The sequence below is a fragment of the Stigmatopora argus genome, chromosome 13, assembly GCF_051989625.1.
Source record: "Stigmatopora argus isolate UIUO_Sarg chromosome 13, RoL_Sarg_1.0, whole genome shotgun sequence".
NCBI classification, from domain to species: domain Eukaryota; kingdom Metazoa; phylum Chordata; class Actinopteri; order Syngnathiformes; family Syngnathidae; genus Stigmatopora; species Stigmatopora argus.
Genome location: NC_135399.1, coordinates 10,902,111 through 10,917,398, shown reverse-complemented (window position 1 = coordinate 10,917,398; position 15,288 = coordinate 10,902,111). Strand labels below are relative to the sequence as shown.

General features: G+C 40.2%; 2 protein-coding genes and 1 long non-coding RNA gene across 11 annotated transcripts in view; 1 reads left to right on the top strand and 2 right to left on the bottom strand.

Annotated features, from left to right (window-relative positions):
• LOC144086622 (dedicator of cytokinesis protein 9) overlaps positions 1-3,852 on the bottom strand; it is a 45,614-nt gene extending 41,762 nt beyond the window's left edge. Inside the window, exon 1 of one of the 2 annotated variants that reach the window (XM_077616581.1) lies at positions 3,453-3,852. In XM_077616581.1, the coding sequence (XP_077472707.1) occupies positions 3,453-3,569 (117 nt within the window). In that variant the 5' untranslated portion in view covers positions 3,570-3,852. The remainder of the gene's footprint in view (positions 1-3,452) is intronic. The other variant, XM_077616580.1, reaches the window with a different exon arrangement.
• A 109-nt stretch (positions 3,853-3,961) lies between these two features.
• LOC144086629 (uncharacterized) lies at positions 3,962-7,921 on the top strand. 7 transcript variants are annotated; one of them, XR_013304543.1, is made up of 7 exons: positions 4,462-4,729; positions 5,303-5,389; positions 6,239-6,330; positions 6,699-6,790; positions 7,159-7,250; positions 7,334-7,432; positions 7,519-7,921. It is a non-coding gene; the product is annotated as an uncharacterized LOC144086629 (long non-coding RNA). The 7 variants fall into 7 exon arrangements; XR_013304539.1 differs by adding an exon at positions 3,962-3,976 and having other exon boundaries at positions 4,532-4,729; positions 7,159-7,921; XR_013304540.1 differs by having other exon boundaries at positions 4,450-4,729; positions 7,159-7,432.
• A 43-nt stretch (positions 7,922-7,964) lies between these two features.
• Positions 7,965-15,288, bottom strand: part of LOC144086623 (FERM, ARHGEF and pleckstrin domain-containing protein 1) — a 33,915-nt gene continuing 26,591 nt past the window's right edge. The window contains exons 21-33 of one of the 2 annotated variants that reach the window (XM_077616583.1): positions 15,179-15,268; positions 14,878-14,960; positions 14,682-14,794; positions 12,493-12,620; positions 11,689-11,796; positions 11,439-11,590; positions 9,806-11,245; positions 9,537-9,614; positions 8,914-8,979; positions 8,796-8,831; positions 8,465-8,574; positions 8,164-8,204; positions 7,965-8,084 (exon numbers count right to left, since the gene is read on the bottom strand). In XM_077616583.1, coding sequence (XP_077472709.1) covers positions 11,164-11,245; positions 11,439-11,590; positions 11,689-11,796; positions 12,493-12,620; positions 14,682-14,794; positions 14,878-14,960; positions 15,179-15,268 — 756 coding nt within the window. In that variant the 3' untranslated portion in view covers positions 7,965-8,084; positions 8,164-8,204; positions 8,465-8,574; ... (2 more) ...; positions 9,537-9,614; positions 9,806-11,163. Of the gene's footprint in view, positions 8,085-8,163; positions 8,205-8,464; positions 8,575-8,795; positions 8,832-8,913; positions 8,980-9,536; positions 9,615-9,805; positions 11,246-11,438; positions 11,591-11,688; positions 11,797-12,492; positions 12,621-13,341; positions 13,506-14,681; positions 14,795-14,877; positions 14,961-15,178; positions 15,269-15,288 lie in introns of both variants that reach the window. The other variant, XM_077616582.1, reaches the window with a different exon arrangement.

Genomic DNA, 15,288 nt, shown 5'->3' with positions numbered 1-15,288 from the left:
AGCATTTGACTTACAAATTTGGAGTAATTTTTATTTGAAGTACACCGACAGAGCATAGGGATGCTGAAGGCTTTCATATGATTAACCACCATGTTGCACTGCCCTTCCGCTCATTTTCCATTTGAACGGACGAGAGCATGGTAAAACTAAACAAACTGCTTGCGCCACAGTGAGCACATTCCATCCGCCACCAAACAAACCTCCTCCCCAGCAAAGTGTCTGCACTAAAACAGAAGTACAATCATCATCTGCACTAGTAGAACTTTTACATTTTGTAAACTTTAAACGAGAATCATGCATGTATGGGAACTTCACCTGTGATTTCCAATGGTGAAAGGCTGTTTATGAGGGAAAAAAAATCTGAAGATCTAATCAGTTTTAATTATTATTATTAAGAATTTCTCGATTTACACATTTTGTTGGACGCTAAAGTTTTCATTATGATGTGTATTGTGTCACTTCACATTACAATTTAACAGTATATTGTTAATATGGGTCAGTTATGGGGCAGTACACTCACGAAGAGGGGGAAAAACGAATATTGTAATTACTTCATGAGAGAACTATGCTATGTGGCAGATCACTCCCAAAATAAAGAAACCTGCTCTATCTAACTGAAAACTACTCAGACACTGCTTTCCCACCATGACATGGAACACAGGAAGTCAGGGGCACTTCCTGAGGAGACGAGGGGGAAAAATGTACCCTGACTATGGTGTGGGACTATGACGTTAATGCACGATTTCCCCCATGTGTCTGTTTAATCCAAAAGTAAACCATTATATAACTGACAAGGATGACATTCACCCATTGATCTCAGCCAGAGTGCAACTCAAAAAAGAGAGAGAGAAAAGGGAATCAATGTTTCAAATGACAAGTTACACCACAGCAATAAAAAAAATGGATGAATGCCTTTATGCAAAAGATCCACATTCACACACGTGTTCAGAAACAACAAGTGGTGCCTAGAGATGCTTGTTAAATGACACAGCCAAAAAGCAGACAAAGAAACAGGATGACTGATTACCAACCAGTTCGACACTGCTCTTTTTAAATACAATTTCAGTACCTTAAACACAGAGAACAACTGTCCATTTATTACAAAGGCAGAGAGTTGGAAATGTATTGCCGAGGCCCAAAATAACACTGGCAGGGAGTTATTCTTCAGACATGCTTGGTCCTGCAACGTACCTGTGAGTGCAAACAGTGGAGATAGTGTAGCTGAAAAGTTGCACCCTTAGGTCAATTGTGCAATCTCAGTTGCAATCACGAAATATGTCTGTTGAACACCACAAAGAAAAAAACCCAGGTAACAAGAAAAAAAACGCATTCAGATATGGAAGAAAAAAAGAATCTAAGCTTACCCTAATTAGACCTTAATATGAAAAATGTTATGCCGTAAATTAGATTAAAAGGTCATTTCAAAGTGAAACTGTTATCTCAGTTTTGATTATGATTAGTGAGATCGCACAAAAAGTAACAGCTATTGGCTGAGATAGATTGGAGGGTATAGCAGCACTACTAGTTGGCAGGCAAAATATTGATGATAATTGCATAACTATCTCTCGGCTGCTCAATAAACCGCATGCACTCGTTTAAAATTTCCAACCACAATCAATCGGTTTTGTTCCCATCATTAAGGACACAAACAAACATTCATCACTTGAGCTCAAGTTAATATGTGATGTACTGTTTAATACACTAATGAATCACTTCATGGCTCGTGATTCAACACGGATAAAGATACAGTACATTTTAGGCCACAATGCAAGGTTGCCTCAACAATTAATACTTGAATAACAATCAGGATAAAACTGTACTTGAGTCCAGAGAAGGATCAAGAAACTTACCCTTAGAAAACAAAAGGCAAATATTTATAAAGACACATCATTGTAGTAAAAAGAAGCCACAGTCCCCCGCTTTTCCTCAAACAAACCCTCTATTCGTGTGCCATTTACATGTTTCATGGAGGACTTAATGACGTGCTGCGTGGACAACAGTCATGCGAGCGCTTGCATTCTTGTCAAAAATGCCAAGGCCTGGCAAACACAGCATTCACTTCTACATACAGTTTATCTCCACATGATAAACAATGGGATCAACAATGGAACAGCTGGATTAAAGTTGATAGCAACACACGGCCAAGTACTTCAACAACCACTGGGAGCAAAAAAAAATTCCCCAACTTCATATTAGCACTCCAATCTCCCATTGCTGTGCAGTGAGCACAGCAGTGACAATGAATAAATAATGTAAGGTATGTTTGGACGTCTAGGATATTGACTGAGATGCAAGATGGTGTCTGTTTCAGTTACCTAGCAACTTCTTCCAGGAACGTCGGCGCACTGAACAGCCTTCCACGCAACAAAAGGATCGACTTCTTTTTCCCCTCCTGGAAAAGTGATACTGCAGGCAGCTGTGGCGGATACTCGTGCCACAAACGTTCCAAATGTGGATGCTATATGTCAGTGTCAATGAATACTTGGAAGCAAGAAACAGACAGCCCTTCCTCCCTTTTTGGGAAGTCATTATACCATGTCATCCCATTGGAAATGGTTTGAATTACTTTAGGAGGTACACATGGAAGTTCAGGTCTTTTTCTAGTCGTACATGTGGCAGAACATGCACACTTTAGATTTGATTACTTTAATTCTAAACTGTACCAAGAGACACAGTGGACTATTACAAGTCATTTTTCACATTTACTATTCATTAAAAAATAAATATGATGAATATATAAAAAAATGTAGTGTTATTGGGTGCCATAACCAGAATTAGAGCCCTGGAATTCACATTTTGAGTCATGTAGGCCACAATTGTATAACAGATGCTAATATTATGGCCTGTATGACCCAAATTTTAATGTCTACGCCAGGTCTTGATGGTGTTATGTCTTTTTTTAAATCACCAAAATTGTCAGTGGGCCACAAATCCCTATAACTGTCCCTTCATTCTAAACTCCACCCCATAATATGTACTACAAAATGTTGCAGATATCATGCAAGTGTCTATGAATAACCAACATTTGATATAAACATTATTGCAGAAATTAAATATTGTGCAAGGGGGCAACTTAGGTAGCAGATTCTTTTTTAAAAAATGTGCATAGACACTTCATGACATGCCTTATACTGAGCGCTCCAACCTGGGTGAAGCGCTCAATACAAAGCATTGTCAAAACAGCTTGTGTTTCCATTCATTCATTGAAAGAGTCGCACACTATCGCTCATTGAACAGAACAACAATCCCTCATTCATGTTCAGCAATTGATTCTCTCACCCACTCCACAAATGTGACTCCAAAATCCCAAAGCAGCTGCTTTGCGGTCAGCCACGTGCATGCCACTCTGCAGTTTCACTCTTCCTTCCTTGACATTTGCTCAAATAAATACACACGATGTAGACAGGAGGGGGGGACAAATAAGTGCGAAAGTTAAGATGTTGTTGACTCACCACCAACACGGAGGTCCTGACCACCTCGGAGACACTTTGCCGGAGTTCGGCTGCCGTTCCGGGCTTGCCCAGACCTCTGGTAAACTTCCTCGTCTCCGATTGAGCGAGAGTGGACATCGCTGGATTGACAGAAAAGCCACTTTGAAAGTCTCAAATGATAGCGAGGGATGTCCCCGGCGTCTAATCCGCATCGGCCATCCTCTTCAGCGGGGACCGTGAGCTCCAAATCGGGCCATGCTGTCACGCAACGGTGAGCGATTTTGGTTCCATTGGTCACTTTAGCAGGTTTTGGTCGCGTTCGAGTCGAGATCCGCGTCGTCGTTTGGAATCATTGTTGTCAACGAAGAGCGCCCGTAAAAAAAAGAGCGTCGATGGTGGCCGCCTCTTGCTGTCAACTCACTGCGCTCCGCCCCCGTTGATGTGACACCTCCGCCGGTTTCAGGTCAGCTCAATGCTGACCCCTCCCGGACCCCCTGCATTGGCCAGCTTCCACTTTCATCGGTTAAACAAGACATCAAAATCAGGTAAATTTAAACAAAACAAAAACAGATTGTTCTTTCGCTAAATGTAAATCTACATATTTTATGTCTTGATGGTGATATCCATTTGACATCTCCCTAGGCCGTATGTGGCCCACGATGCCAAATGAGTTTGACACCCCTGGTATATAGTAAGGCTTTTTTTCTTTAAAAAACGACATAGTATAGTAAGGCTTTTTTTTCTTAAAAAACGACATAGTATAGTAAGGCTTTTTTTCCTAAAAAACGACATAGTATAGTAAGGCTTTTTTCCTAAAAAACGACATAGTATAGTAAGGTTTTTTTCCTAAAAAACGACATAGTGTATATAGTAAGGCTTTTTTTCTTTAAAAAAAAACGACATAGTATAGTAAGGCTTTTTTTCTTAAAATACGACATAGTATATAGTAAGGCTTTTTAATTTGTAAAAAATGACCATGTATAGTAAGGCTTTTTTCTTTAAAAAAATGACCATGTATAGTAAGGCTTTTTATTTTTTTAAAATGACCATGCAAAGTAAGGCTTTTTATATTAAAAAAAAACGAACACACTCTTTTACAGCATCAAGACTACAAAAATGGCGACTATAGTACGTCATCTTCCAAACATGGTCATTGAGTCGGGAGGACAAATCACCTCCTATGGGCGTGGTTACGCCCATTGGTGACGCAGGTGCTTAAATTATGCAGCTGCGCAGCATCTCGCCCCTTGGAGCAGCCATTTCCATGCCGTCGGTCGAACGACTAGCACCCAAACGAGGTAAGCCCTAGACTAGAGCAATTTACTGGCCTATGTGCATTTTTAACACCCTACCGGGAGATTTTTTTAGGAATCAATTGAGCCAAAACGCCAACAAATCTGTTAGTTTATTGCCAGGTCGAACACACCGTCGACATTTGAAGTATGGGCTCCTTGGCATGTCACTAGCTAGCTAGCTTAGCATTAGCCTCACGACATTTGACTTCAAAATTATTTTGTCCGTATTCTCTCCATTATTGAGTCGTGGGGGAAGACTTCATTTTATCAAACAAAGCCGATATATCAACGGTCAGTCTGCCAGGTGAAGGTGTGTTGAATGTAATGATAGTTTTCACTGCGATTGCTAAACGCCCTTTTCCAATTTGTAATTCTGTTTTAAAACAAAAATCATTTATACAAAAATTGTCAAGCCGACTTTCTCCGAGCTTTTAACATCAGTCTGTATATTGAATCGCTTTGTCTGGAAAGGGGAAATTAGCACCGAGTATTCACTAACTTATTTTCATTCTTTATCTTGATCATTTACTTGAAGATTTCTCTTTCCTGTAATAATTGTTTGCACTTCCCAAATAGCTTGGTTCAATCAAGATGCAGCTATTCCCGTGTGTCCAGAACCATGCACACCCTTGAGGGGAGAGGAGACTGGGCCAAGGTATCAAGGTAATACTAATGACCAAAAAAAAACCCACCTAAACACATCTGTTGAATCTCCAGTCTCTGTACAGTGGGACCTTGTCATACGACCGCTCGTCATACAAAATGCTCGTCTTACGGGGGAAATTTCGATCGAATAATTCGCCCGTTATGCGACCAAGCCAGGTCTTTTTTGCATATCTTTCGTGTATAACAATATTTACGAGCACGGAACGAATAATTCAGACGAGTTCCTCCTAGGACCAGGAAATGCACAACGCACATGCAAAAAGAGGGCTTTCTGGGTAATGAAGTATACTCCTGCACACAACACTCGTAGGCAATGGCAACCTTTCTCAGAATAAAACTTCATTACCCACAATCACTACGTGGGAAGCTCAGCTATGTCATTTCCTGTTATTCTTTCTTAGGAAAGGTCCCGCCATCGTTCCTTAAAGACTATTTCTCGTTGGCAAGTGGTCGTGCGTTATCCTATTGTGAGGACATTTGTGTGCATCATTTGGGGAATATTTTGAAGGCAATACAACAGCAAACAGTCCATGGATAGCGAACGTGAGGGTGGAGGCGTGGCAAACCGCCAACATTTTATTACTATTAAACCACTAGTTGTGTTACTTTGTTAATAGATGGCGAATTAGAAGAAATAAAGCATGTTTTCTAATCCAATATCCTGTTTTTGGTGTTTTTTCAGAGGGCTGGAACAAATTAATTTGTTTTCCATTCATTTCAATGGAAAACGTCCGCTCGAGTTACGAGAATCTCGTCATACGAGCTCATTTCCGGAACGGATAAAGCTCGTATCTCGAGGTACCACTGTATATGATAACTTTTGCACTTTGTTTTTGCACGCACCAGGTCCATGGTGATGTCCAGACCCTGGAGGACCAGGTGATCTTCCCAGGTTGCCCACTTGAAGATGATGCATCGTCTCTGAACTCTGCTCTGAGGTTAGTACCATATTTTCACGCCTATTTGGCGCATCGTTTCTTACGCCGCAGTGTCAGTAACGAGTGAGGGTGGAGGCGTGGCAAACCGCCAACGTTTTATTACTATTAAACCACTAGTTATATGTTACTTTGTTAATAGATGGCGAATTAGAAGAAATAAAGCATGTTTTCTAATCCAATATCCTGTTTTTGGTGTTTTTTCAGAGGGCTGGAACAAATTAATTTGTTTTCCATTCATTTCAATGGAAAACGTCCGCTCGAGTTACGAGAATCTCGTCATACGAGCTCATTTCCGGAACGGATAAAGCTCGTATCTCGAGGTACCACTGTATATGATAACTTTTGCACTTTGTTTTTGCACGCACCAGGTCCATGGTGATGTCCAGACCCTGGAGGACCAGGTGATCTTCCCAGGTTGCCCACTTGAAGATGATGCATCGTCTCTGAACTCTGCTCTGAGGTTAGTACCATATTTTCACGCCTATTTGGCGCATCGTTTCTTACGCCGCAGTGTCAGTAACGAGTGAGGGTGGAGGCGTGGCAAACCGCCAACATTTTATTACTATTAAACCACTAGTTATGTGTTACTTTGTTAATAGATGGCGAATTAGAAGAAATAAAGCATGTTTTCCAATCCAATATCCTGTTTTTGGTGGTTTTTCAGAGGGCTGGAACAAATTAATTTGTTTTCCATTCATTTCAATGGAAAACGTCCGCTCGAGTTACGAGAATCTCGTCATACGAGCTCATTTCCGGAATGGATAAAGCTCGTATCTCGAGGTACCACTGTATATGATAACTTTTGCACTTTGTTTTTGCACGCACCAGGTCCATGGTGATATCCAGACCCTGGAGGACCAGCTGATCTTCCCAGGTTGCCCACTTGAAGATGATGCATCGTCTCTGAACTCTGCTCTGAGGTTAATACCGTATTTTCACGCCTATTTGGCACATCGTTTCTTACGCCGCAGTGTCAGTAACGAGTGCTATTTCTGTATTTTAGGCACGCACTATTTCGTCTGATGCTTATATATTTCATATGGATTAAGATCGAAATGTGATAGCGCTGGCTACCAGAAGCAGCTTATTTCTGGGTTATATTGTAATATATCCAAGTCAAAACATTCCAATCTCACATTATTTTATTGACTAAAGTTGCAATTTACTAACTCCCCTCTTATTTTATAGGTGATGTCCCAATCCCTAAGGTGAGGAGGATTCCTTTTTTTTTTTCAATCAGAAATTTCAATAAAGAGATTTGAGTGTCATTTTTCTTTGTTAAAACACTTGGCGAAAAAAGACCCAAGACCCTCAATGGTCTTTTTTTTCCTTTAATTTTTGGTGTTTATATTCTAAGTGTTTTATCATTTTAAAAAAATTCTTTTTTTGCCTAAGTGTTATGTTGATTTTTTTATTATAAGTGCTGTTGAAATTTTTCTAAGTCTTTTAATTTGTGTAAGTAAAAATTCAAAATTGCTTACATTTTTTTTTCAGACTAAATGTATGTTGAAATATTTCTAAGTGTTTTAATCTTGTCGAGAAGACGGTCCATACCAATGTGTACCTTTGAATAAAAACTTTCAAATGTCAAGCCACTTGTTTTTTCTTATAACTAGCAAAAAAGAATGCAAATGTACATTTCAAGAACTTTTATTTTTCCACAAAAAAAGGGGTTATCAGAGTGGGTCCACATAAGCCAGCTAGCATTTAAAGATGTGTTGCTGTTCATGGACAAAGAATCTCTTCTTGGCATTCTGGAAAATAAAAAAGAGGGTCAACACACAATAGACTAAGTCCAGGATTAGTTAAATAAAAAAAGAAGTTATGTTTTACCAACATCAGAAAGGCTCTCTTGTCAGCAGGCCTCCATCCCACTGCAAAAGAAGGCACACAATATTAAAGGCCTAGGAGGAAAAAATATTAGCCGTCCACTGCAGAAACAGGGCGACTTAAAAATGTCTTTATAAGAGGGATCTCCAACTGCCATCCTCGAGGGCCCCAGTCCAGTTTATTTTCCATGTCCTCCATCACACCTTGATCATTTGATTCAAATGTGGTGGGAGATATGGAAAGCATACTGGATAGGGACCCTGAGGACCAGAGTTGGAGACACCTGCTCTATAATGACAAGTACCTGAGGGGATGTTGCTGTCAAAAAGTGTGCCATCCACCAATGTCACCCTTTTTGGGGAAGTTTGTCTGGTCATCTTTCTTCAGCGTTGATTTGGTAAACTTGGGTGGACACTGAAGAGAAGCAACATACACAATGAGTAGGTTTAGTACACATTACAAGAAAATAAACAACCTCCAACTGCAGTCCTTGAGGGCCCCAGTCCAGTTTATTTTCCATGTCCTCCATCACACCTTGATCATTTGATTCGAATGTGGTGGGAGATATGGAAAGCATACTGGATAGGGGCCCTCAAGATGTTGGTGTCAAAGGCTGTGCCACACTCCAAAGTCACCTTTCTTTAGCATTGATTTGGTAAACTTGGGTGGACCTTGAAGAGAAGCAAAATAGAGTATTTTTAGTACACATGACATGAAAATAATAAATCAAATAACCTGAAAAACAGGTCTTACGTCATACACGACTTCTTTGGTCTTGTAGATTTGGACAGCTTCCACCATCTCCGTGGCTTTAAACCTCTGCAAAACACCACAGCATGATTATGTCATTGCTTATTTAACCATTTTGATGCACAAATGACTCCCATTCAATCAAAAACATAAAATATGTCTCACAAAGCTCTTAGACGGAGGAAAAATGGTTGTTTATACGAGTCAAAAATGACCCCTGCGCTACGGTTGAATGAATGTCTCGCTTAGGTTTTGTCAAAACCACAATTAAAAATCAAAAGGTCCAAGCCCTGAAGTCTTTAGGAAAGGGAAGGGCAATGGTATATACGTATTCTATAAGTGTACTGTTTATTCCTTACACCTCCACTTGATGGCACTAGTGTGAGTGTGAGTTACCCACACAGGATCTTGCTATTAAAAATCAACGCCAACCCAGTTAAAGTGTCTTCATTCAAAATTGGAGTGTATCATGATGCTAAACAAGCTAATTTAGGAAAGCCGTGAACACTGGTCGCTGATATCTAAACATTACTGTGACAACAAAATTTCCCGAATACGGGAATAATAAATTTATCCAATCCAATTACACGGGTAGAGGAATTAGAAACTATTAAAAAAAGACTCACTTTGCCGACAAACTGCTCCTTTTTGGCCGTTATGGCCACATTCTTGATGTTTCCCAGCAGTCTGTCCTCGTTGATCGACTGAAACACACAATGGAAGGGTTTCTTTTTAAACATTAAGAGCAATAGGTGACGCAATGTAGCCAACTTGCTAGCAAACATTTGTGTTTGCATCCACGTCGAGGCTACATCACGCCAATGAAGCACGCTCCCGTCAAAAAGCACTCTTAAAATGAGAACAGGGGCTAAGAAATCCCCAAAAGACAAAGTACCGAACGCGCTGCATTGTCCTGGAAGAAGTTTGTCGGGTCTTTCTTCGGGAAATCGTCAATTCTGAGCAGCTCAGCAGTCCAACGCGCCCAGCCTCCGGCTCATCCGCCATTTTGAAAAATGGCGGCGTGGGGGCGGGTCTTTTGAACTCTGACCACAGCCACGCCTCGGCCACGCCTATTACACATAGACACAAAAAAAGACATCGTTTTCATCATAGAGTGCATTAGTCAGGGGGCTGGGGCTGCAAATACTTTTAGGTTGGGCATTAATACTTCAAAACAAATACATTGTTTTCATAATAACGTACTGTAAATACTTTTTGGTTGGGCTTTAATACTTTAAGATACAATATTGCACATTATGAACATTGCGGTGACATGCACTTCAGTGTTTGTTTTTGACTTCTAAGGTTACATACTTGGATATGCTTTTTCAATTGGGATTCATTTGCTAAGTGTCAATCCAATGGGGAGAGAACTTTTGAACTTTATATTAAAGCCCAAAACGCCAAGCCCATTACCAGATGTTTGGACTTATAAAAAGATCAGATGTCCAAAAGTCAAAGACAGTGACAGAACAAATTTGATCAGATCCCATGCTGCCCATGAGCTGACGTGGATGGGGTTCTAATGGAGATACCCCCGATCCACCACCCACCCAAGCTTCGTTCCTGGTCAGAGTTCATCTTGTTAATTAAATGAAAAGCAAAGACAATCTTAATTGAACGTTTCTATTAATTTTTCATCATCATATGGGAAGCTTTCTGTTACATTTTTTTTTTTCACTCTGCAATGGTTGAGAACATTTGACTGAAAATAAAAGAAAAAAGAAATGTGACAATATTGTTGTTGAATTGAATTGTTACTGACAGTTGCTAACAACCATTTTACAGTGTAATCATACTTTTTAACAGGAAAACAAACCAGGCCAGGTGCACAGCTTTAAGTTTTTAAGGGTGGCCTGTTTTACATTGACTTGAACTGCATGGTGTACCGCAAAGGAAACATTCTTCTTGTATTAAAAACAAATTTTTAAAAAAAACATTAGAGAGTCCAGTACGTATTTGTTTGCCACCACAAGTGAAATATCCTACAAAACAACAAAAGGCCACCAAAAAGAACATACAGATGTTTCTACTTAGTTTGTGAAAACCAGGAATAGGAAGTCGTAGCGATTATTAGAAAAACAGTATAAAATGACATCTTGTAAAAAGGTTTCAGAGTTGAGCTGTAAAAATGACGAGAAGAAATGCAGCCTCTGATGCAGTCGAAACCAGCGGACATGTCACCATTAGAACAGTTTAAAAAAAGCACCAACATGTGCATGGACACATGGACTAATATCCAACATGTCCGACTCAATGTGTGTGGGTCTCCTTATTGTTCAGCACCCGTGCGCGACCGAAGGGGGCTGTTGCACTGCGGATAACCTCCATCCACCTGAGGGCAAGAAAAAAAACAACCTACATGAGCCATCTTGAGAATTGCTGATGTAGTATTATATAAGTAGTAATGTAACTAATGACTTTCTTCACTGATTGAGAAATTAAGGCATTACTATTTCTGTAAGAATTGTGGAATATATTCTTTTTTTGAAGTTAAGTAATAGAACCCAACACTAAGTGTGAGTTACCTTTCAAAGGTGTATTCGCTCTCCGATCGGAAGTAGTAGACGTGAGACTTGAAATGCAATTTGAAAACGTAGTCCTTGTGGATGTTTTCTGACTCCGAGGGAATGGTGACCGAGTAGCCCAGCAAGGGAAGGCTGGCCAGGGGGTAGTCGTCCTGAAAGGAGCAACACGGCATTAAAACAAAAAATATTTTATGCAACCTTTGGTATAAAACAAAAGCAGAAGTATATTTTAGGTGAAAAATTATAGGACCTGGTGGGACTTGTAGAAAAACAGGCTGAAGTTTGTGAAGACCACCCAGAGCTTCTGCCAGCCATTACTATTCTTGAACTTCCGTAATAGGTTTCCCGATAGCTGGTTCTAGGAATAACAGCAAATGTGAAATATAAATATCACTTTTTTATGCTATTGCTAAGCTCCAATAATAAACAACTCAGTCCCTAAGAATCAAGTGTTTAACTATATTTGACTTTTCAAACCTGACATTGCTTTATTGTGGGTCTAATTCAAGAGCAGTATTTTACTAACATCTTTTTAATAAGTGAAAAAAAGATTTACACCATCATTATCTTAATAGACGCCAGTTAATGACTTTTGGCTAAACACGAGATTATATGTTTGGTTGTTTTAGAAAGTAAAACATTGACAGGAAACTAAAGAGGTTTTAAACAGAGAAATGAGTTGACTTGAATCCACTGCATGATACAGTGCTCATATCTCATGTAAAAGCAAATAAAAGATCAACAACTCTCATATCTAAATCAGACACACCAATCTTCCTAAAGGCATATTTGAGTAAAATTTCAGAATGACCCTAACATGCACAATGGCATATACAGACGAGGATATAATTTGGCGTAAACATTGACTAATTGTATATGTGCATAATAAAGCATGCACAAGGTTCAAATAAGCTCACTTGACATTGTAATAAATTTTAGATCTATGTATTATAAAAAAATATATATCACTCCAAAGCCAAATATATGTCTCAATGAGCCTGTGCAAGTGTGCCTAAGGTTGTGCCTGTGCTGTCTGCCTGGCTCTTTCTTTTACCTCTAGACTCCTTCGGGCTTCACTAATGGAGAGGCTCTGTACTCGGTACCAGCAGATAACGCACAGAGGCACTGGTCCCTGGCCATTGCGCGGGTACACCTTATTCTCAACGACTGGACTAGGGCCCTCTAGCCGGGGGAAGGCACGGCCGCGTGGTTTGGCGGGAGGAAGAGAAATGGAAAAACAGGGACAGAAACACAGAGACGGAGTAGGTGAAGCATAGGCATGCAGGTGCAAGGGTCAAGGTCAACAGCACTACGGTCAGCAACATCCAGGCAAGGCTGTGGAGAATATGCTGTTATGCAGCGGCCATTCAGCCGCCGGCCTACGCACACGTAGCTCCCGAAACATGATCGGGTAGCGTGTTAAGTAACTTTGTGTTTGACCATCGGATAGTGCAAGTAGGGAGGAGTGACGCAGTGAGGCTGGAGAGAAAGGGACAAATAAGAAAAGCCACGTTTGTGTGGGATTTCACATTGGGCAGCGTGAACAACATCCTCATTTTTTCCAGTGGAAGAGACATACTAAGGTCAATCATAAATTGTTGTTGATCTGATTTGTGTTCGATAGGGTTGAAGTCAACATAATGCAGAATTGAAAACATAGAAATATCAGATGGAACTTTAGAGCGGGGTGATGGGGGAGTAGCCCACTTCCACTGTACATTTACATTTACCAGAATCCTTTAGTAACTAAAAAAAAGACTAGTATGTGAGGATATTGTTCTCACTGGAAAGTGCCTACGCGACTCCACAGAGGGGAAACACTGGGCAACATAGATAAAGCAAACCAAAAGGGAGGCAAGAGAGGAGAAGGGAGTTATCGCAGAGCTCGACGTTGGTCCGGTACCTCCACAGCTATGCTAAAATCCACCATGGCCACGCTGGTGTTCCTGTGCCAACACACGTGCACCATGGTGTTACTGCGGTGAGGGGCGGCCCTCTCCAGGGAGATGTGCGACGCCGCCGTGTCATCTTCAGACTCCCCCTCTGCCGAGAACTCATCGGGGCATTCTGGGAAAGTCGGGAGGATGTTACTGCGAGACAATCCAGCGGGACGAGGGGACAGGTTGGAAAGAGGGAAGCTAGAGTAGAGGTTGGTTGGTTATTTACACAAATTTTCTTCTTTTTGGTCATCGCTGTAATTGAAGAAAAACTGGAAGAAGGCTGAAGATGCTATAAGCCAAGGGTGTCAACTTGATTTCACGTGGGCCGGACCATTTTATTTAGATTAGAGATTTAGATTTTTTTTTATAAATGGATTAAAAGAACTGGATCAAAATCCCTGAATATTCAGTTTTTTTATAGATCTAAAACAATGTTTATTTGAGCTTTTTTTTTTAGTAAGGGAAAATCATTTATTTAATCATTTGTTTTTCATTGTAAAAGGAAACATTTTTTTCTTTAATTATGCTCCATGTCAAAGTGGAAAACAGAAAATATTTTTATATATTTTTAGATTTTACAAAATTATTTTTGAACTAAAAACAAAGAAAATATAGATTTAAAAAATTGCAATTATTGATTTAAGGGGAGAAAATAAGGAAATATAATATACATCTATAATCTTCATTTTAATTTGATCCTAAGTTGAAAGTCGGCACTCATGATTTACTTTCCCGGGCCACACAAAATGATGCAGCGGGCCAGATTTGGCCACCGGGCCGCCACTTTGACACCAGTGCTATAGGCTGTCAAAATGTTATGAAATAATTGATTTTAAAAAATGGACCGTTTCACCACAGGATTTTAACTTGGGGCATATACTACAAATGAAAGCTACTTTATTAACGTAAAGGTGCAATGAGAAATTTATGGTTTTAGTAATCCTTCATATGAAATATTACTTCTCAATTTAAAACACTTTGGTGACCCCTCCGATGAAAATTGTCATGAACATCAAGGCTTAATATGTTTGTGTGACTGTGGAGTCCCGGGAATATCAACAAAATGAAACTTTTTGGACTTTTAGGCCTCTGAATTCCTCACTATGTTGTTTTACACAGACATGAATTGGCAATGCCAAAGTAAGAAACAAAGGTTAGAGTTGTAGGGGCAAAAATACACTAAATTCTGTTAAAACCAAGTTAGTCATAGAAGTGGACTGGATGGACTATTAGTCTGAGAAAAAAAGTCATTTTTGCAGCTAAAAACAGGCTGCGGTCACAGTTTTGGTGCATGTTAACTTACTGCTTTCAGTCAAGGTGCAGCTCATGAGATCAGATGATGGGCCGTTATTATTTTTTGACAGTTCTACTGCCATCTCAATGTCGTCCATCCACTTTTCCATCTCCGATAAAGAACTGCAATAAGGAATGTACAAAACACTCAAATATCATGAATAAGACAATTCAGGCATGTGTGATTTGCGCCCTTTTGACCTTACCTGGCTGCTACTACCACCGTCTGCCGCTGGCTGACCAAAGTGAAGGCATGAGGAACACCCCACTCATCTTCACTCTCTCTGATCTGGAAGGAGACACGCAGATGCAAGGGGATGGCGATAAGTAGGACAGAGAGGACCAAAATAGACGGGAAGGATTAAACCCGATGTGATTATTCTAGAAATTCAGGGTGTTTGTTTTGCACTGAGCTGCCTTTCTGACATTCATGGCTGCTTGTGCTTGCAAAGGACCAGCCAATTGCGGTCATTTTAGCGACTTTGACTCTAAACAAGAGCGACTCACTGTCATGCCGTGAAGGGGGAGCTGTCCGTGAATTTTGAACTGATTGGTGCCCGTCATCCCTCGGCTGCTGTACAAAATGACATCGTTGAACTATAACCACACAGAGAAAT